The sequence below is a fragment of the Scyliorhinus torazame genome, chromosome 10, assembly GCF_047496885.1.
Source record: "Scyliorhinus torazame isolate Kashiwa2021f chromosome 10, sScyTor2.1, whole genome shotgun sequence".
Lineage (NCBI taxonomy): Eukaryota > Metazoa > Chordata > Chondrichthyes > Carcharhiniformes > Scyliorhinidae > Scyliorhinus > Scyliorhinus torazame.
Genome location: NC_092716.1, coordinates 173,953,772 through 173,979,897, shown reverse-complemented (window position 1 = coordinate 173,979,897; position 26,126 = coordinate 173,953,772). Strand labels below are relative to the sequence as shown.

Sequence of the window (26,126 nt, the reverse complement as noted above, 5' to 3'; positions counted from 1 at the left end):
ACCAGGGAAGGCCGCACTGCTTGCGGCTGAAGAAATAACTAAGGTGATGGCTGCGGAATTTGAAAAGCAGTTGGCGCAGATTGCGAAATGCATGGAGACGGTGAGGAAGGAGATGAAGGAGGTTTTGAGTGTGCTGGTGGAGGAGGCGGTTTCCCCGGTGAGGACGGAGGTGGCGAGCGCAGTGGCGGAGGTGCGAGAGCAAGGGGAGGCGCTGAAGGAAGTGGAGGAGACGTTATTGCAGCACGGTGATCAACTGGCCTCGATGGGGAAAGAGATGCGGAAGGTGATGGATACTCACAAGGATCTGCGAGGAAAAATGGAAGACCTGGAAAACAGATCCAGGCGACAGAATTTGAGGATTGTGGGGCTGCCCGAAGGAGTTGAAGGACCGAAGCCGACTGAGTACTTTGCCGCGATGCTGGCAAAACTACTGGGGGAGGGGGAGGACCCCTCCCGATATGAACTGGATCGGGCTCATCGGTCGTGAGGCCTGTACCAAAGGCGAGTGAGCCGCCAAGGGCAGTGACTCTGTGCTTCTGTAGGTACAGGGTGAAGGAGAAGGTCCTGAGCTGGGCCAAGCAGAAGTGGGTGGTGCAGTGGGCTGGAGCTGGTATACATGTATACCAGGACTTTACGGTGGAGCTAGCAAGGAGGCGGGCTGCCTTCAACCGGGTGAAGAGGGCACTGTACATTAGCAAGGTGCGGTGCGGCATTGTATATCCAGCGAAGCTGAGGGTGACTTACAAGCTCAGGGACTTTTATTTTGGAACGGCGGAAGCAGCGGAGGAGTTTGCGAAAGCAGAAGGACTGTGGCAGAACTGACAAATTGAGGAATGGCCATGTGCCGATGTAACCTCATGACTGTATTTTCTTCTTTTTTGTATCACTGCGCGCAGGTGTAGAGATTAAAGGAGCCAATGTGGTATATATTTGGACAAGGGAAGGGACGGGACTTTCACTCGAAATGAGAGCTCTTTGGGGTGTAGGTGGATATGCGGGGTTTGTGTGCTAAAAGGGGATCTTTGGGCTTTCCTAGGCCCGGGCAAGTGGGAAAGGGACCCGGGTGGGGGCCTCCACGCTGGCCGGTTTAAGCCGGCCAGTGTACGGGAGTGATGTGGTGGGAGGGGCTGCGGCCATCGGAGCCTGGCAGAACAGGGTCCGAGTGGTCTAGCCGGGGTGGAAAGTTGGGGGGGAAGGAACCGAGGTTGGGAGGAGGAGTTTTACAAGAGGCAGTGGACAGGAGGAGCTGGAGACCTGCGGTGGGGGAGGGTGGGGGGTGGGGGAGAGCTGTGTAAGATTAAGGGTGACTACGGGTAATCCCTGATTCCTTTTTGCCATTTGTTTATGTAAACATGCGGGTTGAGGTTTGGGAGTTGGTGGGTAGATGGGATCGTTGTTATTATGGGGACTGACCTATCTTGCTGATTATTGTTTATTGTTGATGGATGTAAATGTGGGAGAAAACGTGAAAAAGGAGGAGAATAAAAAAAAAAAGGATACCTTATTCGAACAGATGACAAAAGCTTTACAAAAGTTTCTGGGGAAACATTCGATTCCGATGGCTCTGATGACCCAAATAGGTCAGCCTGCAATAAGGCAGAATATGGAAGATACACTACTACCAGGATGGCGAAATCGTATGGCTACAGACAGGGCTCAAGACTATAGAAGGAGACCGGGACAAGGAAATTATGAAGACAGAAAGCCAGTTAGAACTACAATAGGAAGATGAACCCCAGAAATGCACGTGGCATGATAAATCGATGTTTTCGATGTGACTCTCAATACCATTATGCTTTCAACTGTCCAACTCGTTATGATAGAGTGTTTGAAGCGACACATGACACGCAAGAGTCAGAATAGGAAAAAGATAGTGACCAGAAAGAAGGCATTGTCCTATTGACAAGCAGTTTTATGCCGGTAATGGGGGTGTTGGTTGCAGAATCCTTCAACTGTGCTGTATTGGACAGTGGCTGCACATCTACTCTGTGTGGAATTGACTGGCTAAAATGTTACCTGGACTCTTTGAATGCTGAAAATCGTAACAAGGTTAAGGAATTTGAAAGTTCCACAAGTTTCAGGTTTGGGGATGATAATACTCTGAAGTCGCTGAAAAGAGTGGTGATCCCTTGCAATATTGCCGGAGTGAATCATTTCATTAGCACGGATGTTGTATCAAGTGAGATACCTTTGCTTCTGAGCAGACCGTCGATGAAGAAAGCACACATGAAACTGGATATGGAACAGGATAAGGCAACAGTTTTTGGAAAGATGGTGGATTTACAATTTACACAGTCGGGACACTATTGTATTCCATTACTGACAAATAATATTTCAAGTAGAGGGTTAAGGATGTGTTAATGGCAGTTGAAAATGGGACTTTAGCTGATAAATAGCTTCTGGTATTAAAACTGCATAGGCAATTTGCACATCCGTCTCCTCGGAGGCTGAAAAATTTATTAAAGGATGCAGGGGTAAGGGATGACGACGATACTAAACTGATAGAACAGGTTAGTGACCGCTGTGAAGTTTGTAGGAAGTACAGGACACCAGCACGACCGATAGTAACCCTACCTTTGGCCAGGGATTTTAACAACATTGTGGCCATGGACCTTAAGATCTGGGATAAAACAAATAATATATTTATTTTGCATTTTGTAGATTTAGCAACCAGATTTAGTCAATCAACGATTGTACGAAGTAATGAAAAAAGAGTAATTCTGGATCAAATCGTGGAAAAATGGATAGGGACAGGAATGGGTCCACCGGCAAAATTGCTTACGGACAATGGGGGGAGAATTTGCTAATGATGAGTTTAGGGATATGTTTGAAAACATGAATATCAGAGTTATGAATATGGCTGCAGAAAGCCCATTTAGTAATGGTGTCTGTGAAAGAAATCATGCTGTCATCGATGACATGCTTCGGAAACTTTTGGCAGATCGACCAAATTGCAGGCTAAATTCAGCTTTAGCATGGGCAGTACATGCAAATAATTCATTGCAGATGGTTGGGGGCTATAGTCCTTATCAATTAGTGTTTGGTAGAAATCCTAAAATTCTGTCCATTTTGGATGACCAGCCTCCAGCTTGGGAGGGGACTACAATTAGCACTGGTTTTGCTAAACATTTAAATGCATTACATAGCAGTAGAAAAGCTTTTTTGGAAGCAGAAGTCTCTGAAAGAATTCGCAGAGCTTTGAGACATAACGTACGGCCATCAGATGCCGTTTTTCAGCAAGGAGGCATGGTATACTATAAGAGAGACAATTGTAATGAATGGAAAGGCCCAGGGAAGATCATAGGCATAGCTGGCAAAACAATTATTTTGCAACATGGTAATCAAACTGTTAGGGTACATTCATCAAGGATAATGGGTACAGATTACAAATTTTCAAATTTAGACAGAGCAGACAGACATGACAAGGAACCAGAGTCATGTGGTCCGCATGTGTTACAGAACTATGAGAACCAGTTAACTGATATTGACAGGGTTCCTGTAGAGGAACACAACACTTCTGATGAATTAGAACAGGCCATTTTTCCGAAAGGGCAACTACCAAAAGTTGGTACAAAAGTGACACACTTGCCTGAAGGGTCTAGTCAATGGAAGGATGCAACTGTTATTAGTAGAGCAGGGAAGGCCACTGGAAAGTATAAACATTGGTTGAATGTACAGCATTCAGGGGAAGGAGTCAAGGCAATGGATTGGGAAAATGAAGTTCAAAAATGGAGGGCACAGAAACACAGTGCCAGTTCAGATAGTACATCGGATAGTGAACAGGTCCGCAGGAAATGGTCGAGAACTATTGAATGGACATCCCACAGCAGAAGGGAAAGATCAAGCAGTAGCAGTACAGAACGAGATACCAGGCGGGAGAGGGGACGTCGTTTATCAAGATCTCGGAACATGAGTAAGACTACAAATACTAATAGGAGTAGAAGCCCACATGCACGTGAGATTTTGGTGAAAAAGTTATCAAAGAAGCTAAACAGCAAGAATTGCATAGTTGGAGTGAATTTGGGGTATACACGGAAGTACCGGATAGGGGACAAAGAGCTCTATCCCACAGATGGATTTGCACGGAAAAGGTTCTTCCGGATGGAACTTATAAGGCAAAGGCCAGGCTTGTGGCAAGGGGATGTGAAGAAAACTTAGAAGATCAGGATTTAAGTGTAGATTCACCTACAGCAGGAAAGGTTATTTTAAAGATCTTCTTGGCTCTATTAGCCACAAAGGCATGGGAATGCAAATCTATAGATATAAAAGCTGCCTTTTTGCAGGGGCATCAGCTCCAGAGAGACATTTTTCTCCGTCCTCCTAAAGAAGCAGCTAACACAGAAGGGGTACTCTGGAAGTTGAACAAATGTGTATATGGATTAAATGATGCATCTAGAGTCTGGTATTTTTCGGTAAGGTCAATTTTGTTAAAGTTAGGCTGTTGCCAGTTGAAAGCAGGTCCTGCAATGTTTTACTGGCACTATAAAGGAAATCGTTCTGGCATTTTTATGATGCATGTCGATGATTTTTTGTGGGGTGGAACTAGTGATTTTGAAGCTATTATAATCTCTGGTTTGAGGAAAGAATTCAGGGTTGGAAGTTAGGCTTCCGGTGCATTTAAATATATTGGACTAGAAATTGGACAGACTAAGTTAGGGGCAACTTTACGTCAGCAATCTTATTTGGAACGCATCAGCCCAATAGCAATTAGTCGTGGCCGAGTTTCACAAAAAGACGCAATGGTTTCAAAGATAGAAAAAGAGCAACTGCGAAATTTAATTGGGCAACTGAACTGGTTAGGTAGACAGACTAGACCGGACGTGAGTTTGATGTCTTAGAGTTGAGTACAAAAATGAATGATCCCAAAGTGGAAGACATAATAAGAGCAAATAAAGCGTTGGCCAAACTAAAAATGCAGGAGTGTGTTTTAAAGTTCCCGGTTTTAGGTGACCTTAGGCACTTGAAACTCATAGTTTATAGTGATAAGTCCTATGCAAATTGATGTGATGGGGTTTCAAGCGCAGGAGATTTTATAATTTTCCTTTTGGGGAACAATGGTAAATGTTGCCCGCTTGTGTGGGAAACAAAGAAAATAAGGAGAGTGGTAAAAAGCACTTTGGCTGCTGAGATGTCAAGCCTTGTAGAGGTGGTGGATATGACCTTTTATATCAATATGATATTGACAGAAATTTTGGGATTAGGGGATTTGGGTAATATACCTATTGACTGTCACATTGACAATAAATCCCTGTGGGAAAGTGTGCACTCTACAAAAAGTGTCAATGAAAAGAGGTTACGGATAGACATCGCAAGTTTGAAGCAGATGTTGGACAGAGAGGAAATAACAAAAATTAAATTTGTCGACAGGAGCTATCAACTGTCAGACTGTTTTACGAAAAGAGGGGCGAGTTCACAGAAACTTTTGGATATTGTTAATGAAGGGCGCTTGTTTCTGTGACTGCTTTTTTTTTTTCTTTCTCGTTCAAACAAAAAAAAAGGGGGCGAATCATGTGCGTGTTTTTGAGTTTCTTGAAATTTTGTTTTCACCTAATTATTTTTTTCTCCAAGGAAGGGGAGACTGTTAAGTAATGGGTTAAGAGACATTGCAATTAGTTGTCTCATTTGTGTAAAGTATTCATTAATTGACACTGATATGTAAAGGGGCTTCAGGTGGCCTCTGTCAGGTGATGTATAGTTTGGGTTTTGTGCAAAGGCTGTTGGAATGAAATAAATGTGCGTTTGTGAAAAAGGAACAGAACATTAGACGCTTCATATCACAGCAACTAAAACGTCGAACATCCAGGAGGTGGCCGATGAGTGTGAGAAGTGTGGGCGGGTCCGGAAAGTCATGTGCCTATGTTCTGGGGTTGCAAGAAGCTGGAGAGTTACTGGGAAGTGGTATTTGGAACATTATCTAAAATTGTGGGGGTGGAGGTCAGGCCAGACCCAATGGTGGCGATCTTTGGGGTACGGAAATTCCAGAGCTGCTGGAGGGGAAGGGGGCCAATGTTGTGGCCTTCACCTCTCTAATTGCCCGGCGAAGGATCTTGCTAAATTGGAGGTCGGATACACCGTCGGGGATGAGGGCCTGGCTGAGGACTTATACGACTTTCTCCGGTTGGAAAAGATTAAATTTGAGTTGAGGGGGTCGGCGGAGGGCTTCGAGACATGGTGGGGATTGTTCATGACACTGTTTGAGGAACTGTTCGTCGCGGGGGGTGCGGACGAGAGGGGGTGGGGGAGTGCAGATGAAAAAAGGAGAAGAATTATAGAAACTGTGGACTGTGGGATTGTGGAGTGTGTTATTGTATATGTTATCATTTTTTACACATGTTTGGAATAAACTACATTTTGAAAAAAGAAATTCAAATTCACCGCCGGCCTGGTAGATCTTATGCCAAAATTCAACCTTTCTTACTGAAAAAGCATGGGACAAAGAATGAGAGGCTTTTCTTTCAAAATGCATTTATATAGCGTCTTTAATGTAGTAAACATTTGAAGACATTTGGGCAGCACGGTAGCACAAGTGGATAGCACTGTGGTCTCACAGGGTCCCAGGTTCGATTCCCCGCTGGGTCACTGTCTGTGCGGAGTCTGCATGTTCTCCCCGTGTCTGCATGGGTTTCCTCCGGGTGGTCCGGTTTCCTCCCACAGTCCAAAGATGTGCAGGTTAGGTGGATTAGCCATGATAAATTGCCCTTAGCGACCAAAAAGGTCAGGACGGGTTATTGGGTTACGGGGAGAGGGTGGAAGTGAGGGCTTAAGTGGATCGGTGCAGACACGATGGGCCGAATGGCCTCCTTCCGCACTGTATGTTCTATTTCAAAACGATGAAGTCAGGCACTGAGCAAAAATGGGGGGGGAGAAATGGTGTATGTTTGGAGGTATGATCTTACAGGTAAGCTTTCGAGTCATAGATGTTTATTTACAGCATTGAGACAGGCTCTTTGGCCCAGCTTGTCCATGCAGCCCAGTTTCTATCACTAAGCTAGTCCCACTTGCCCGCATTTGGCCCATATCCCTCTATACCCACCTTGCCCATGTAACTGTCTAACTGTTATTTAAAGGAAAAAATTATCCCCCCCCCCTCTACCACTGCCTCTGGCAGCTCATTCCAGATGCTCACTACCCTCCGTGTGAAAGGATTTCCCCTCTGTTCTCTTTTGTATCTCTCCCCTCTCACCTTAAACCTATGTCCTCTAGTTCTAGACTCCTTTACCTTTGGGAAAAGATGTTGACTATCTACCTTATGTATGTTCCTCATTATTTTATAGACCTCTATAAAATCAGCCATAAGCCTTCTACGCTCCAGGGAAAAAAGCACCAGCCTATCCAGCCTCTCCTTATAACTCAGACCATCAAGTCCTGGTAGCATCCTCATAACTCTCTTATGCACTCTTTCTGGTTTAACAATATCCTTCCTATAATAGGGCGACCAGAACTGAACACAGTATTCCATGCGTGGTCTTACTAATGTCTTGTACAACTTCAACAAGAAGCCCCAACTCCTGTATTCAATATTCTGACAATAAAACCTAGCATGCTGAATGCCTTCTTCACCACCCTGTCCACCTGTGACTCCACCTTCAAGGAACTATGACCTGTACCCTAGATCTCTTTGTTCCGTAACTCTCCCCAACTCCCTACCATTAACTGAGTAGGTCCTGCCCTGATTTGATCTACCAAAATGCACACCTCACATTTATCCAAATTAAACTACATCTGCCATTCATCGGTCCACTGGCCCAATTGGTCAAGATCCTGTTGCAATCTTATATAACCTTCTTCACTGTCCACTATGCCACCAATCTTGGTGTAATCTACAAACTTACTAACAATGCCTCCTACATTCTCATCTAAATCATTAATATATATAATAAATAACAGTGGACCTAGCACCGATCCTTGAAGCACACCGCTGGTCACAGGCCTCCAGTTTGAAAAACAACCCTCCACAACCACCCTTTGGCTTCTGTCGTCAAGCCAATTTTGTATCCAATTGGCTACCTCACCTTGGATTCCGTGAGATTTAACATTTTGCAACAACCTACTGTTATGGACCAGGGTTTAGAAAACTCCAAAGTATATCATGGAGTTCACCTGACCTACAACTGTTTATCGAATTTGGTTACGATGAGCACAAGTTCCTGTCTTTCAGGTGGTATTCAACAGAGGACTTTTAATCAAAAACAAGCTTTATTCGATGAATTTAGTTAACATTTTTAGAAACACTCACAGTAAGCATTTTATCAACTACAAACATAAATACCCCACACAGCTACAGTAATCTATGTAGAATCTTTAATAATTTTCCCCCTTTAACTGTTCCAATTTAATAACAAGATCCCATAGACCAGAAACCCCTTTTCAAAGGTGTGGCCCAACACACGGCACTCTTACTATCTTTAAGACTTGGTATGTATACACCCGTTTCCTTTCCAAAACAGCAGGTTTGAATTCCTTCCAGAAAACAGTTATCACTTTTACGTTATCAAGTAATCTGGAAACATCTTTTAAACTGAAGTTAGAGAGACACTTCTTTTTCTGAGCACAGGAGCCCAAATGTGAAAACAAAAACAAAAAAACTCAGAGCCACCAAAACAAGCCCCAACCAAAGTGAAAGTAAAACCAACTCCCAGAGCCACAGCCCAGCTCCACCCACCCAATGAATCACTGAAGCCATGTGATAAGACAAACACATTTCTTAAAGGGACATTCCTATGACACTACCATGCGGTACCTGTCAAAGACCTTGCTAAAGTCCATATAGACAACGTCGACTGCATTGCCCTCATCTACCTTCTTGGTTACCCCTTCAAAAAACTCAATCAAATTCATAAGACATGGCTTTCCCCTTACAAAGCCATGCTGACTTTCCCTAATTAGCCCTTGCCTGTCTAAATGTCTATAGATCCTGTCCCTCAGAATACCATCTAATAATTTACCCACTACAGAAATAAGGGTAACATGTCTGTAGTTCTCAGGCTTATCCCTACAGCCCTTCTTAAACAAGGGCACAACATTTGCTACCCGCCAATATTCAGGCACCTCTCCTGTAGCTGTCGATATTTCAAATATCTCCGCTAGGGAGCCGGCAATTTCCTCCCTAGCCTCCCACAACGTCCTGGGGTACATTTCATCAGGTCCCGGGGATTTATCTATCTTGATGCACTTTAATACCTCCAGCACCTCCTTCTCTGTAATATGTACACTCCTCAAGACATCACTTTTTATTCCCCATATTTTCCTAACATTTGTGTCTTTCTCAACAATAAATACTGATGAGAAATATTCATTCAGGACCTCTCCCCATCCCTTGTGATCTGCACATAGATGACCTTGTTTATCCTTAAGAGGCCCTACCCACTCCCTAGTCACCCTTTTACCCTTTATGTATCTGAGGCTCTTGAAAGTAGGGCAAAAGGTAACAAGATGGAAGTATTCCGGGGAGAATCTCAGAGTGTAGGCTTAAGACAGTGAAAAGTTGAGACACTGAATATAATAAAACATAGGAAGGAAAAATGAAAAGGGGGTCAGTTCAGAAGAGATGAGTCAAGTAGGAGTGGGGGCCTTTAGAGAGATGGGATGGAGTGTAGGATTAATAAACAAGAGTTTGAACTCCAAAGAAGAGTCCTATTGGACTTTGAAACTAACTTTGCTTCCCTCGCCACAGATTTCCAGCCCTTTCTGTTTTTCTACCAATATATAGGAGTTGGACTAACTAACGAACAGGGATGAAGAGTCAAGCAGCAAGTTGATAATCCAAGGCTTTGAGTTAATGTAAGTTCACGAGCTATACAGATATATTTTGGTAGTGAAGACAAAGGGAACAGATGAAGACAGAAGATGGTTTTCTACTGAGAACCAGTTTTAGAGTTGTCCTTATGATACACAATTGCCCTACAATATTAGCATTTGGCTGCGGAAAGGTGGACAGGATACTTCTTAGAATTGGTCGAGACAGGTTTGACAATAAACAGTCAAGCTGAAGGTGCAGAGGTAAGAATTGAAGCATGAGGAAAGCAGGGACTGTGGGCCAGGGGTTGAGGGTAGTAGGGGGTGACAACATCTTTGAAAAGGGAAGTAAAGACACTGCTGAACAACCAGTGAAAGTCCAGAGGAGGAGAAATTGGAACTTAGAGAGGACAGTAGTAAAGGATGGGCAGCACGGTAGCATTGTGGATAGCACAATTGCTTCACAGCTCTAGGGTCCCAGGTTCGATTCTGGCTTGGGTCACTGTCTGTGCGGAGTCTGCGCATCCTCCCCGTGTGTGCGTGGGTTTCCTCCGGGTGCTCCAGTTTCCTCCCACAGTCCAAAGATGTACAGGTTAGGTGGATTGGCCATGATAACTTGCCCTTAGTGTCCAAAATTGCCCTTAGTGTTGGGTGGGGTTACTGGGTTCTGGGCATAGGGTGGAGGTGTTGACCTTGGGTGGGGTGCTCTTTCCGGGGGACGGTGCAGACTCGATGGGCCGAATGGCCTCCTTCTGCACTGTAAATTCTATGATAATCTATGATAGGAGATGAGTAAGTGGGATATTAGTGATTCTCAGTCTTGGTCTGAAGAAGTTCTACCCAGTAGAGCTTCAAGATCATGAATAACTTGAAAATTAGCAGCAGGTTCCAAAGCTATGGGAAGTTCAATGCAAGGACAACAGTAGTTAAAAGAGTATCTTCTTTCTTGGGGATCCATTGATGAGGAGCAAATTTTCAAGAAGGATCTGGTACTGAATGTATGACAGAGTAAAGGGACGCCATTGGGAGTGGGTTAACAATACAACAATAGAGACTTCCGGGTGCGGCGATGACCAGCTAAGTCGCACGTTTCGGCACCTCCCGTTTTAACGGACTTTTGGGCTCTTACCGGGAGCCCCAACGGCAATTTTCGAAAGCTAAACCCACTGTGAGGCGACATAGAAGGGAGTCCCCCCGGATGTGAATGGACAGAAGAGATACTAGTGGCCAGATTGCGGAGGATCCTCTGGAGCAGTGGCAAAGAAGGGAAGTGAGAAGCAAGATGGCGGTGGAGGGAGGCCAGATGGTATGGGGCCTGGAACAGCAGGAGTTCCTCCGCCGATGTGTGGTGGAGCTCAAGAAGGAGGTGCTGGCGCCGATGCTGCAGGCGATTGAGGGGTTAAAGGAGGCGCAGAAGACCCAAGAGATGGAGCTCCGTGGAGTGAAGGCAAAAGCTGCCGAAAAGGAGGACGAGATACAGGGCTTGGTGGTGAAGACGGAGACGCACGAGGCACTGCATTAGAGGTGTATGGAGAGACTGGAAGTCCTGGAAAATAGCTCGAGGAGGAAGAACTTAAGAATCTTGGGTCTTCCCGAAGGGGCAGAGGGAGCGGACGTTGGGGCGTATGTGAGCACGATGCTTCATACCTTAATGGGAGCTGAGGCCCCGACGGGCCCCCTGGAAGTGGAGGGAGCGTATCGAGTCCTCGTGAGAAGACCAAAGGCAGGAGAAATACCTCGAGCAATAGTGGTGAGGTTCCACCGCTACAAGGACAGGGAGATGGTCCTGAGATGGGCGAAAAAGACACGGAGCAGCAGGTGGGAGAACGCGGTGATCCGCGTGTATCAGGATTGGAGTGCGGAGGTGGCGAGAAGGAGGGCGAGTTTCAATCGGGCCAAGGCGGTGCTCCACAAGAGGAAAGTGAAGTTCGGAATGTTGCAGCCGGCAAGACTGTGGGTTACATACCAGGGTAAACACCACTACTTTGAGACGGCAGAAGAGGCGTGGACATTTATTGAAGAGGAGAAGTTGGACTAGATTGGAGAAAGAGTGTAGGAAATGAAGTAGTGAGGTGGTGGTAAGGGACTGTGAATCAGATGGGGGAAAATTCTCTTTCGACTCGAAGGGGGGGACACGAAGAAATGTGGGCGCCGGTGGGGAAGGGGAGGGGGAAGGAGAGAGGGAGCTGCGCCATCAGGGGTGGGGCCGAGAGGGAAGCACGGGCTTTGTTCCCGCGCTATGGAAATTGTGGCGGGAAAAGGGGGCGCAGGAAGGAGGGGGCCTCACATAATGGGAGGCTAAGAATAAACGGGGGAAGACGAGGTCAGCCAGAGTTTGCTGACTTCCGGAAGCAATATGGGGGAGCAACTAAGCTAGAGAGGGATCTAGCGGGGGGGGGGGGGGGACTGGGTTGCTGCTGCTAAGGGGAAGGGGGAGCTGTTACGGGATGGGATGGGAGGGATGGGAGGGCGCCGTCGGGGGGATAAGCGGGTGCGTGGGAACCGGGTGAGGAGCTGGTCTAAAAAAGGGGATGGCTAGTCGATGTGTGGGGTGGGTAAAGAGTATTGCATGGGTTCTGGGTGGGTGTGGCAAAAGTGATTTCAAAGGTGGTGGGGGTCCGGGTCAAACCAGGCTGGGGGTTGGCTATATTTGGGGTTGCAGATGAGCCGGGAGTGCAGGAGGTGAGAGAGGCCGATGTTTTGGCCTTTGCTTCCCTAGTAGCCCGGCGAAGGATTCTACTTTTGTGGAAAGAAGCTCAGCCCCCGGGTGTGGAGGCCTGGATCAATGACATGGAAGGGTTCATAAAATTGGAGCGGATAAAGTACGCACTAAGAGGTTCGGCTCAAGGGTTCACCAGGCGGTGGCAACCGTTCCTCGACTATCTCGCAGAGCGATAAGGGAAAATAGGAAAGGTAGCAGCAGCAACCCAGGGGGGAGGGGGGGGGGGAGGGGGGAGGGCTCATTTGGGTCCTCAGGGGTTTTATGTGTGTGTTTATATATTAGTTATTTATATTAGATGTTACGAAGTTACTATTTTAGTTACTATTTCTGTTGTTTCTTATTTTGTTGTTGGCAGTTGCCGTTAGTTAGCATATTATTTATTTTAAAAAACGATCAATGTATATATTATTACAAAGTTGTAAAATGGGAAATTTTTGTTTGATCGAAAAACTTTAATAAAATATATTTATTTTTAAAAAAACAATACAACAATAAATCTTGAGTAAAGGAGTAATCATACGATCAGGACTAACGTGTGTCATGTGAGAGTACCTTTAAGAAATGGGTGTTTATAAATGGGTGTGTATATAAATCTCTGTAGTGAGAGTACCTTTAATAAATGGGCGTTTGCTACTGCAGTGATGTCAGAGAGTGGGTGGAGCTGGGCTGTCTGTCAGCTTTTTACTTTTGTTTTAGGCTGTTTGCTGCAGGGTGTGTTTTAGTTTCATTTTCAGTATTGGAGCTGAATCCAGACCAAGCAGGTGTACTACTGTTCTCTCTGCTATCAAAAGACTATCTCTTGATCATTTGGTGAATTCATAATTATAAATGTTCTCAGTAGTGAATCTAAAGCTAATGTGCTTCTGTTTAAAGTTTTTTTTTAAAGTCTTCTGGATGTTAAAAGGACAGCTTATGGATTACTTTTAGTATTGTATTCTTTGGGGGTTGTATTTGAATTAATGGTTGCTAAGATGTTCGCTGTTTGTTTTTAAAAGGTTAACTTGAATTCATAGAATAAACATTGTTTTGCTTAAAAATATACTTTTCCATTTCTGCTGTACCACACCTGGGTGGGCCGTGTGCTCCCCATACCACAATCTATTAAAAGTTGTGGGTCAGGTGAACTCCATGATACACTTTGGGGTTCTCTAAACCCTGGGCCATAATACATGTTATTGAAATCCAAGAAGGTTCTTTGACAAAACATCAAAATTTGAAAGGAAAATACTAATTTTATTTGTTGTCTTGTAACAGATTGACTGCTGCGGTTTCATTAATACCCCCCTTTTGGGACAGTTGATGCAATAATTAGTCTGCTGGAAGTTGTACTATTACATATACGTTTAGTACAAGTTAAAACATGTTACCTTACAAAGCCAACGTTGGTCTTTTAATCCATCGATTTTATGATTTCCACAGCAGCATTTCTACAGTAAATAAGCAGCAAATATACAGGTTTAGTTTACAAGAGAATCACAGATGTAAGATACCTCAACCTTGCAGACGTCACTCATGTTGGGGAATACCCCACATTCAGGTTCACAAGAGTCAAAACACCAGTCCCATGATATTGTGTGCCCAAATGCAACCACATCCAATTTTGAAGGCACAATTTGCAGCTGTTTGTGGTCCTGCAGGTTTAGAGCTAAATGTGGATGGAAATTAGGTCCAGAATCCTGCAAGGTTTGATCCATGCTCATGATCTCCTCGTGGTGTCTTGCAAGAATTAGTAATTGGGGTCTCAGTTATTTTCAATCTTTAGTAATAATAATATTAATAATAAGAATGACTTTGATTTGCATTTAGTTGTTGCTAGTGGTACAAAACAAGATGCAAAATTAAGTGGTGAGGCATCATAGACTGGTTACAGCACAAAGGAAGGCCATTTCTGTGCCAGCTCTCTGTAAGAGCTACTCAGCCAGTCTAATTTCTCTGCTTTTTCCCCACTGTCCTGCATGTTTTTCACTTTATCCAATTCCCTTTTGAAAGCCTCAATTGAATCTCAGGCAGTTCATTCCAGATCCTAACCATTCGTTGCACAAAGCAAAATTATTTTGCCAATCACCTTAAATTGAGATCCGGCCTCAAAGAGGCTTCAGGGGTGTGGCCATCTAAAATGGCCACCCACAAAGGAATTGTGGTCAAGTTGGGACACAGACAGTACACAGCCCCTGTATATTGGGCAAAGGAAAACCAAACCGAACTGAAACTTGCACCTGTTAAAGGTCAATCGCTGATTTCCCCAGGACAATAGACTCAAAATCAAGGAATAGCAACAGTAGCAGACTCCCCGGCGCTACCTCCCCTAATTTGGAAAGGCCTACGTACTTGGACAATGGTGACTAGGACCTGCCCAGCCATCGAGGTACCCGCCCCTAATTGGCCAGTATCGATTAGGGTGATCAAGACCCTATCGATCCATTGGATCCTGAGTTAACACCGCCTAGAAGGACGCAAAAGAGGAGAAGGATAACAGGCCCTGCACACTAGGGATCGATCTCTTTTGGGACCGGCCTGTCCCCACACCAATCGCAGCATAACGACCAGCCAAGTTGAAGACTCACAATCGCTACCTGAAAGAGACAAGTCGCAGCCGAGACAAACCTGACGATTTTCAGGCGACACGCGTGGGGACTCAGATAAAGGTCTTATCTACCTGCACAGAGACGGTCATCCAGAAGTTAAGCGAAGGTCATCTTAGTTGATAGGAGTAATTTAATGCATAATCGGGGGTATCATTGCACAGAGAGATAAGTCTTGTGTTTAATAATAAACTGTCTTTTGAACTAAACTAATATACTGGTTGTGTGGTCATTTAGTTAATACAAGAATACAAGAAACATACTCGCTGCTTGTGGTTTGTAAATAAAGGCAGCAACAGGGGGAGCTAGATAGAGATAGAGATAGTGGATGCACTTTTTGTACTCTTCCAAAATTCCCACGGTTGAATTAGATTGGATTTGTTTATTGTCACATGTATACTGTTATTGGGCAGCAAACACAAGAAGGTGTGGAGCTGGAGTAGGGAGATGGAGGCTTTGTAGTTGAGGTGGAGGCAGGCTTTTGCAAGGGGTCAGCGTTGCGGGCGCTGGCAACGGCGCCACTTCCATTTGCCCCAGGGAAGTACTCTGGGAATCCGGTGGTGGTGGCCACGTTGAAAATATGGAGCCAATTTCGGCAGCACTGTCGGGTAGGGTCAAGGTCGAAGTTGATGCCAATTCGAGGAAACCATGGGTTTGAACCAGGGAGGATAGATGCCAGGTTATGGGGATGGGAGGAGCGAGGGCTGGTGGAAATGAACAACTTATTTTTAGAAGGGCGGTTTGCAAGTTTGGGGGAGCTGGGGGAGAAGTTTGGGAACACGCGAGGGGAGGTTTACAGGTACATACAGGTGCGGGATTTCATGAAAAAAGGTTTCTGGCCTTTTTGGTGGCACCGCCCCCTCGTTGCTGGAGAGGGTGTTGGCGGTGATGGGGTTGTAGGGAGTGTCATCTCAGTGATCTATGGGAGGATTTTGGAGGATGAGGCACCTCTGGAGGGGGTTAAGACTAAGTGGGGGAGGAGTTGGGGATGGTGCTGGAGGAGGGGCTGTGGTGTGAGGTCCTGTGGAGGGTGAATGCCTCAACCTCGTGCGCTAAATGTGGCACACAGAGCGCACCTGACGAAAACAAAGATAAGCCGGTTGTTTGAGGGAGTAGAGGATATTTGTCGGCGGTGTGGGAGGGGTCCTACATAGTTCTGGTCCTGCCCCAAGTTGAAGAAATCTTGGAGGTCATTCTTGTTTGCACTGAGTGCTGAATTTGGGTGCATTTGAGTGCTATAGTGAGAGTTTGGTGACTGAGGGATAATAAGGGTTCATTTTTATCTAAAGTCTAGTCTTTCTTTTATTTAATTACTTAAAAGTTTCTGTTTGGTTTAGACCTTATATGGGCTCTCACTACTCTTAAGTTTTTTGTGTTTTGGTTTTCTTTATTTATTATTTTTGATTTTTTTGTGTGTGTTTTTTCGTGGATTTATGACCTGCACGTTTATCTACACGTGCAGGATTAGGCCAGCATCCACCGCTGACACTGGCATGATGCTGGGTGTGAAAACCAAGTAAAAGAACATAAAGGAACTGGTGGATAAAACAAAGGAGGGGAGTGCCCCAAAACAACGAGTGGAGCACAGCCCAAAAGGAGCGAGAAAGGAAACAAAAACTTATCACAAACCCGTCAAATTAAAGTGTGAGAATCGGGGTCGATAAGGCAATCCAACCCCTGCAGTGCCCACCGAGCACGGAAGGCCTCGAGTGTGCCCGGCCGCGAACGAGGCCGCGGAAGGTGGGCAGACAGTCAGACCCCTCAGTCGCCCGCTGCCTGGACCTATAAATGGCAAGTTTGGCCAGGCCCAGGAGCAGGTTCACGAGGAGGTCCTCCACCTTCCCCGCCCCCCTCCGCACCAGATGTCCGTAGATCAGGAGCGTGGGGCTGAAGTGCAAAGAAAACCTCAACCTCAACAACAACGTTGTCAAGAAACCAAAAAGGGAGTGCAGCCTAGGACAGACAACATAAACATGCTCCACGGTCTCCACCAGGCCGCAAAAGTGCAGGTCTCTGGCAGAGCCGTGAAGTGATTTAAACGATAATTGAACGGCACTGCCATGCGCAACACCCTCCACCCCAGGTCCCCTAGTTTTATGGGGAGGACACCTCTGTAGAGGGACCTCCAGTGGGGACCTCCGCCGCCGGACGGCAATGAGGCACGCCAAGGCGAGTCCGGGCGGCGGGCGAGGGCAAGGAGGTGGAAAGTGTGCAACAGCAGGCCGTACAGGAAACCCCACCGCGCAGTGCGAAAGGGCACGGAGGGTATTTCCGCGAGGCGGCTGGGGCTGTGGGGCACCAGCACCCGGGGATGGTTCCGGGGTTTGAGACCAATGTGGAATTCCATCCGAGCAGGGATCCGCTCAGACGGGATGCCACCGCACAACCGCGCCGTCTCAAGTCCAAGTGTTCCCACGGGGACGAGCACGACTGTTTTGAGGCCTTGGATAGCATCGGTCGCACACCGGACAGACACTGTTCCACGCCTGGCTAGTTCGTAGGGTGTCATCCAGCCCCCCCCCCCCCCCTCCACCACTCAGCACATCCCCGATCCTGGTCACCCCGGCATCCACAGCCCTCCGCTCCGCCAGCCACCTGAATGGATATTGGCGGAGGTTCGACAGCCACTACTCCTGACGGGGGAGAGCTGCGGCGCGTGGCGACCGTGTTCCAGACTTTGAGAAGGTCCTGGTACAAGATGGGCAGCGCCAACAAAGAGTTCCGAAGACCATTCCGGTCAATGAACAGGAGCTGCACGCGAGCTTCAGGCCGTGCACCTGGCGGAGGAAATACGTCGCCAGGACACACCATCGTGGAGGAGGCTCAACGTACAGGTATCGCTGCAGAGTCTGAAGGCGGAAAGTCGCGACCTGGGTGCGAAGGCACACCAGCGCTAAACCGCCCTCCGCAATCGGGAGACTCAAGACCTCCGCAGCGACCCAGTGCAATCCTTTGTCCCAGAAGAACCGAAGCAAGGTTCTCTGGATACGTGTGACAAAGTCAGGGGGAGGAGTCAAAGTGACCAGCCGATACCACAGCATAGAGGCGATCAGCTGGTTTATGACGAGAACTCGACACCTCTGGGACAGCACTCGGAGCAGTCCTGTCCAGCGCCCCAGGCGAGTGGTGACCTTGGTCTCCAGCTCCTGCCAGTTCGCCGGCCAGGCTTCCTCTCCAGCTAAAGGGTCTGAGCTCCTCCGGGAGGGGGTCCATCTGCCACGGACCGACCAGGAGTCCGGAACATTTAGCCCAGCTGATCCTAGCAGAGGACGCGGCGGAGTACACAGCCTGGCACTCTCGCATCCTCCGCAGGTCACCGGGGTCAGTGAACATGAGGAGCACGTCATCGGCGTAAGCCGAGAGGACCACCGCCATGTCCGGCTCGCGCAGAACCAACCTCGACAACCTTCTCCGCAGGAGGCGCAGGAAAGGCTTCACGCACACAGAATAAAGTTGACCGGACAAGGGGCAGCCCTGACGCACCCCTCTCCCAAAGTGAAGGGGCGCCGTCAGGGACCCATTAACCTTAATCAGACACTCTGAGGTCCGTACAATAATCAGATCCGGGCGACAAAGTGCGTCCCGAACCCGAAAGCTCGCAGAGTCCCGAGCAAATACTTGTGCCCCACCCTGTCGAATGCCTTCTGCTGGTCAAGAGACAGGAAGGCGCTCGGCATATCAGTCCTCTGGGTAAAATGAATAATGTCCCGGACCACTTGGATGTTATCATAAATGGTTCGGTCTGGGACTGTGTAGGACTGGTCAGGGTGAATCATGTGGTACAGCACGGGACCAAGGTATAAAGACAGCGCCTTGGCAAAGATTTTGTAGTTTGTGCTGAGGAGGGAGACCAGTTTTTAAGTAGGCGGAGATCCCCCTTCTTGGGCAGCAGGGCAATGACGGCCCTGCGCCACGAAAGAGGCAACTCCCCGGTCGCAATACATTCCCCCAGGACCCCCGCATAGTCACTCCCCAGGTCGTCCCAGAACGCCCTGATGAACTCCACAGTCAGCCCGTCCAGCCCTGGGGTTTTGCCCCGTGACAAGCTGTCCAGGGTGCCGGTCAGCTCTTGGAGGTTGATGATTTGATCAAGACTCCCGGCGCCCTCCGGGCCGACCTGCAGCAGGTCCTCCCACGGAACTCTGCAAGCGTCCTCGCTGGACGGATCCGGAGAGAAGAGGTCGGAATAAAAGTCCCTAATCAGGATCCTGACCACCTCCGGATCCGAGACGAGGGACCTGCCGCCGGCCAGCAGCGTAGAAATCTGTCAACGGGCCCCGAGTCCACTTTCCAGCGAGTAGAAGAAGGGGGAGCCGCGGTCCATGTCCGTCAGGAGACGGCTCCGCGACCGCACGTACGTGCCGCAGGACCCAGCAAGTTGCAGGTCCCGCAGCGCGCCCTTCTTCTCTCTGTACACCCACCCCAGGGCCGGGTCCTCATCGGGCTGAGCAAGACGTGACTCCAGATCGAAGAGATCCTCAGCCAATTTGGCGATCGTGGAGTTCTGCCCCGCCGTAGACCCCTTTGTGTACCCCTGACAGAAGGCGCGGACATGAGTCTTGCCCACGTCCCACCATAGCCTCAAGGAGGGGAAGCCACCCCGCTTCCTTCTCCAGCCGGCCCAGAAACGGCGAAACGAGTCCAGGAACCGCTCGTCCTCCAGCAGCAGGTTGTTAAAGTGCCAGTACGCGGACCGTGTGTGAGCGCGGGACGGGGCAAGCCCCGCCCACACCAAGTGGTGATCCAAGCATGGCACCTTCTCCACAGAGGCCGTCGGAACGCTGGGCAAGTACGTCGTGGAAATATAAAGACGGTTGATTCTGGACGCTCTGAATGGAGGGCGCACAAAGGTGTACACCCGCAATTCAGGATGGAGAGTCTGCCAGACGTTCACCAAGTCGAAGGACCTAACCAGGTTCCTCAACTTCACCACCACCGGCGAGCTGCGCTGGACTCCACGACGGTCCTGGTCCTCGAGGGTGCAATTAAAATCCCCTCCCAGGACGATGCACTCGCCCACCGGGATGGTGTCTGGAAGCGTGGACACTTTTACATAGAAAGTCGCCTGCTGCAGCCCGACCAGGGGAGTGTAGACATTCACAAAGTGAAGCACCACATCCCCATCGCGGACTGTTAAGTGCAACAGACGGCCTGGCACTGGCTCCTTCACTCCCAAGATCTCCGGCTGAAAATGTGGAGCCAACAAGATAGCCACTCTGCCCGTACGTGGGGCCAGGTGACTCATGAAGACTCCTCCTTGCCACTCCAGGGTCCACTGAGCTCCGTCACTCGGAATGGCGTGGGTTTCCTGCAGGAGGCACACCCCGTACTTTCCGTCCGGGAGGACAGAGAAGAACTGGAAACCGCGATGTGCGTCATTGCTGCCGTTGATGTTGAGGCTGGCTATGGTTAACTCCATGTCAGTAGTAGTGTTTATCCTTCATCAAACACCGTTATTCAGTGCACAGAGGGAGTAGAGATTCAACGCCCCCTCCACTCCCTCAAGAGCCCTGTGAGGAACAGAACAGCTTGGCGCTGCTCCCCCTGATCCTGATCGAATTCCCACGCCTCTTTGGCATAGACGCAGGCAGACCCGAGGAGCAGCCCCAGATTTCCCCAGCTGTCCAGGGCCAGCCGCACACAGTCCTGGTGACCTTGATGCGTTTTCAAAAATGCTCGGAGTTCTCCCGAGGAGATGAGGGGAGACTCGGAGCCGGGTGTGAGGGCGCCCTCTGCCTCGCTGCAGAGAGCATCTAAATCCTCCTCCTCACCCGTCACCGAGCAACCTTCCTCCTCCAAGTGGTCACCACCCGAGTCCCCCACCACATGGAGTGTGGCAGGCAACATGGGCCCACCGGCTAGCCCTAGGCCCGAGTCGATCCCACCCCCAGGATCGTCCTCAGGCGGGTCCCTCGCAGGCTCCCCCCGCAATTCAGGGTCTGTGGGCAGTGGCGGCTCCGACCCCGCCTCCACCGTCGATGCCGGGCCCTTGGAGAGACCCAGGAAAACCCCCGTGAACAGCTCCGGGATGGAACCTGGGCTCCCTGGCATCGTCTGCTTGGGTGTTGTGAGCAGGTAGCCTTCTTCGCCGTCGCCCGCCCACGACCCGAATATGTAGGGGCTCTGGTGGCTGCCGCCGACCCCTGGCGATGACCCAAAGGAGGTGACCGGGGAGTAAACCTCCACCGGGCGGAACAAGCCCTCGGGGGTCAAGTCTCCGCCCGACCCCGGGCCTCCCTGCTCGGGGGATGACGGCAGCCCGGACGCCTGTGAGGCCTTGGAGACCGCCTTGGCTTTCTTTTTAACGAGGCTGGGCCTCAGGGTGATGGGAATAAACACCGGAGACACCCAACCCCGCTCGCCCGGAGAGGGGGCAGCGAGACGCACCACCTCCTCCAGCTCGGACACGCGATGCTTGCGGGGGTCGGTCTCATCCCGCTGCAGGGCCTCCACCGCTGGAGGGCCCTCAGCAGCGTCGCCCCCCTCCGCATCGCCCAGCTCCTGGGGCTGTAGCGAGGCCGGAGCAGCCTCCAGCTCTGGGCCAAACACAAGCTCCCCACCGCCCCCCGGAGCCTGTGTGGTGGTCTCTCCGGGCCCCTCCTATTGTTGTGAGGCGGCGGCGGTATCCCGAGGTGAGGCTGCGGCCTCGGAATTGGTTGAAATGGGCACGTGGTCAGTACCCGTGATGGGGCCAAGGTGTGAATGTGTCCGGTCCGACCACTGTGCCATCTTCTCTTTAGCCTTTTGTGGCTGCCTCTGGTCTAGTGGAGGCTCCCTCTCCCCCCCCGCCAGCAGTGTTATTGGGGGCCAGCTGCTGGGCAGACGATGAGATGGCAGAGGAGAGGGGGGGCAGTGCCAGCCACAGCCGCTGCGGAGGTGGTGTTGGCGGCGGCCGTTAGAGTAGGGCAGTTCCGGTGAATATGCTCCAGCCCCCTGCATGCCATTCGCCGACCAAAATATCTTGTGGTCCTCCATTTGGTGGGTGACCACAAAACCTCCCTCGGTGACCTCCTCCCGGGTCAGGCGGATACATACCTGACGCCGGAAGGAGTATACATGGCAGAGGCAGGGGTCCCGAAGGCCGAGCGTCAGCGGCGCCACCCCGGACCTGACCTCCCCCAATAGATTTAGATGAGGGAGGAGGAGCTCGGTGAGGAGGTAGGGCGGGACGTTGGAGAGAACGACATGCTTGGCGGTGGCCTCCAGCGGGTCCACTGCCACGTGCGTCCCGCCCACCGTGAGCCCCTATTGCAGGGCCCGGTGGACCGCCTGCTCGGCCCGCAGGAAGAACACGGCCTTGCCGTACATCCGCGAGGCGGCTACGACGGCCGAGGGGCCGACGACCCCGGCCATCGCACGAGTGCACGCCTCGATGGTCATGGTGGGGTGGGCATAACACTTGACCCCGAGTTGCCGCATTAGTAGGCGGAAGGGCGTGGGGGCCGCGGAGGAAGCGGAAGGCCGAGAGGCTGCCGCCCCCGCATAAGTTCTTGGCCGCCCAACCCCGGCAGAGTGGACGATGCCCCTGAGGTGCTGGCCATGTCCACCCCTGCAACTGAGATCGGGATAGTAGGGGAAGGGTAGGGGTGTGGGTGGGTTGATGTATGTGGCACCACAACAGTAGGTGTCACAAAGGAAAGGTGCTGCAGGGCAACAGCAGAGCAGGGCAGCGGTCTTCAGCCCTGGAGGGGCCTAAAGTAATGTCCCGAGCTGCCCCGCATCCGCCACAGGTAGTAAAAAAAAAGGCGGACGACGCTCTTCAGCCCTGCAGGGGCCCGAAACAAAGTATTTTGCTGCAGTCCCAGGTGGTCCCACTCCCACCTCAGGCAGAGGGGTGGGTGGACAGAAGGCTGGCAGCAGGGTCTTCACCCCAGGAGAGGGGCACAGCACCAGGCCCCAGGTGGTCCCACTCCCACCTCAGGCAGAGAGGGGGGGGGAGGACAGAAGGCTGGGCCTGCAGCCCTGGATGGTCCCACTCCCACCTCAGGCAGAGGGGTGGGAGGACAGAGGCAGGCAGCAGGGTCTTCACCCCGGGACGGGCAAGGCAATGGGCCCTAGGTGGTCCCACTCACACCTCAAGCAGAGTGGCGGGAGGACAGAGGCAGGCAGCAGGGCCTTCACCCCGGGAGGGGACCTGCAGAAAAAGGCCCCTGGATGTTCCCACTCCCACCTCAGGCAGAGGGGTGGGAGGACAGAAGGCAGGACCTGCAGCCCTGGATAGTCCCACTCCCACCTCAGGCAGAGAGGTGGGAGGAAAGAAGGTAGGCAGCAGGTCCTTCACCCCAAGAGGGGGCCTACAGCACCAGGCCTCAGGTAGTCCCACTCCCACCTCAGGCAGAGGGGTGGGAGGACAGAAGGCAGGAACCGTGGCCCTGGCTAGTCCCACTCCCACCTCAGGCAGAGGGGTGAGAGGACAGAAGGCAGGCAGCAGGGCCTTCACCCCAGGTGGGGGCCTACAGCACCAGGCCTCAGGTAGTCCCACTCCCACCTCAGGCAGAGGGGTGGGAGGACAGAAGGCAGGACCTGTGGCCCTGGCTAGTCCCACTCCCACCTCAGGCAGAGGGGTGAGAGGACAGAAGGCAGGCAGCAGATCCTTCACCCCAGGAGGGGGCCTACAGCACCAGGCCTCAGGTAGTCCCACTCCCACCTCAGGCAGAGGGGTGGGAGGACAGAAGGCAGGACCTGCAGCCCTGGATAGTCCCACTCCCACCTCAGGCAGCGGGGTGGGAGGAAAGAAGGTAGGCAGCAGGTCCTTCACCCCAGGAGGGGGCCTACAGCACCAGGCCTCAGGTAGTCCCACTCCCACCTCAGGCAGAGGGGTGGGAGGACAGAAGGCAGGACCTGTGGCCCTGGCTAGTCCCACTCCCACCTCAGGCAGAGGGGTGAGAGGACAGAAGGCAGGCAGCAGGGCCTTCACCCCAGGTGGGGGCCTACAGCACCAGGCCTCAGGTAGTCCCACTCCCACTACAGACACAGGGCTGGGAGGACAGAAGGTGGGGCAGGTAAGGTTTGGGGATCTGTAAGGAAACTATGGAGCATTCGCCTTGAAGCTTTGGTTTAGAAAAAGGCGAATTTTCAATCAGCTTTAAACAAAGGTTCTACTTGTAGCTACTTGCAGGTGGAGCTTGTTAATTAGCTAATTGGATTAGGCCAGTTTTCAGAGGCTCGATTCACAGTATAAATGTGAGCCAGCTACAGTGCAGACTTTGTTTGCACTGAGTGCTGAATTTGGGTGCATTTGAGTGCTATAGTGAGAGTTTGGTGACTGAGGGAGTGCTGAATTTGGTGCATTTGTGTGCTGTAGTGAGAGTTTGGTGACTGAGGGAGTGCTGAATTTGGTGCATTTGTGTGCTATAGTGAGAGTTTGGTGACTGAGGGAGTTAGGTGAGGAAGGAGTAAGGTGCTCCTTTCATTTCATTTCCTACATTTCCTCAAAGAGCGTGAAGGGAGCCGGGAGTTTGCAGAGAGTGCAGCTGACTGGGAGCAGAGTCGGAGGGCGGAGTTCAAGTTGGTCCACAGGGCAGCTATATTCTGTAAGGTAAGAGGGGATGGAGGCTAGGGCAGTTGCAGGCTCCTCCTGTAGGATGTGAGTGGTGAGGGATACCACCGGTGTCCCCGCTGACTAGACCTGCGGGAAGTGCACCCAAATCCAGCTCCTCAGAGACCGTGTTAGGGAACTGGAGCTGGAGTTGGATGAACTTCGGATCATCCGGGAGGCAGAAGGGGTAATAGACAAGAGTTACAGGGAGGTAACCACACCCAAGGTACAGGATTGGGTACAGTCAGGGGAAAGAAAACAAGCGGGCAGACAGTGCAGCGATCCCTCGTGGCCGTTCCCTTCAAAACAAGTATACCGTTTTGGATGCTGTGGGGGGGTGATGACATACTGGGGGAAGGCCCTAGCGGCCAGGTCTCCGGCACTGAGTCTGGCTCTGGGGCTCAGAAGGGAAGGGGAGAGAATAGAAAAGCAATAGTGATAGGAGACTCAATGGTTGGGGGAATAGATAGGAGATTCTGTGGTCGGGAGCGAGACTGCCGGAAGGTATGTTGCCTCCCGGGTGCCAGGGCCAGGGATGTCTGGGATCGTGTCTTCAGGATCCTTAAGGAGGAGGGTGAGCAGCCAGGTGTCGTGGTGCACATTGGTACCAACGACGTAGGTAGGAAAAGGGGTGTGGATGTAATAAACGAGTTTAGGGAGTTAGGCTGGAAGTTAAAAGCCAGGACAGACAGAGTAGTGATCTCTGGTTTGTTGCCGGTGCCACGTGATAGCGAGGCTAGGAATTGGGAGAGAGTGCAGTTGAACATGTGGCTGCAGGAATGGTGTAGGAGGGAGGGCTTCAGGTATTTGGATAATTGGAGCGCATTCTGGGGAAGGTGGGACCTGTACAAGCAGGATGGGTTGCATCCAAACCAGAGGGGCACCAATATCGTGGGAGGGAGGTTTTCTAGTACTCTTCGGGATGGTTTAAACTAATTTGGCTGGGGAATGGGAACCGGATTTGTAATCCAGCAACTAAGGTAGCCGATGTTCAGGATGTCAAAGCGTGTAGTGAGGCAGTGGGGAAGGTAACACTGACAAAGGAGAGTACTTGCAGGCACGGAGATGGGTTGAAGTGTGTATACTTCAACGCAAGAAGCATCAGGAATAAGGTGGGTGAACTTAAGGCATGGATCGGTACTTGGGACTACGATGTGGTGGCCATCACGGAAACTTAGGTAGAAGAGGGGCAGAAATGGTTGTTGGAGGTTCCTGGTTATAGATGTTTCAATAAGATTAGGGAGGGTGGTAAAAGAGGTGGGGGGGTTGCATTGTTAATTAGAGATGGTATAACAGCTGCAGAAAGGCAGTTCGAGGAGTATCACCCTATTGAGGTAGTATGGGTTGAAGTCAGAAATAGGAAAGGAGCAGTCACCTTGTTAGGAGTTTTCTATAGGCCCCCCAATAGCAGCAGAGATGTGGAGGAACAGATTGGGAAACAGATTTTGGAAAGGTGCAGAAGTCACAGGGTAGTAGTCATGGGTGACTTCAACTTCCCAAATATTGAGTGGAAACTCTTTAGATCAAATAGTTTGGATGGGATGGTGTT

The 26,126-nt window shown here is 50.3% G+C and overlaps 1 protein-coding gene across 2 annotated transcripts in view; it reads right to left on the bottom strand.

Annotated features, from left to right (window-relative positions):
- LOC140431052 (anoctamin-9-like) overlaps positions 1 to 26,126 on the bottom strand; it is a 368,406-nt gene that overhangs the window by 245,055 nt on the left and 97,225 nt on the right. For both annotated transcript variants that reach the window (XM_072518965.1, XM_072518966.1), the window contains exon 7: positions 13,825 to 13,884. In XM_072518965.1, coding sequence (XP_072375066.1) covers positions 13,825 to 13,884 — 60 coding nt within the window. The remainder of the gene's footprint in view (positions 1 to 13,824; positions 13,885 to 26,126) is intronic.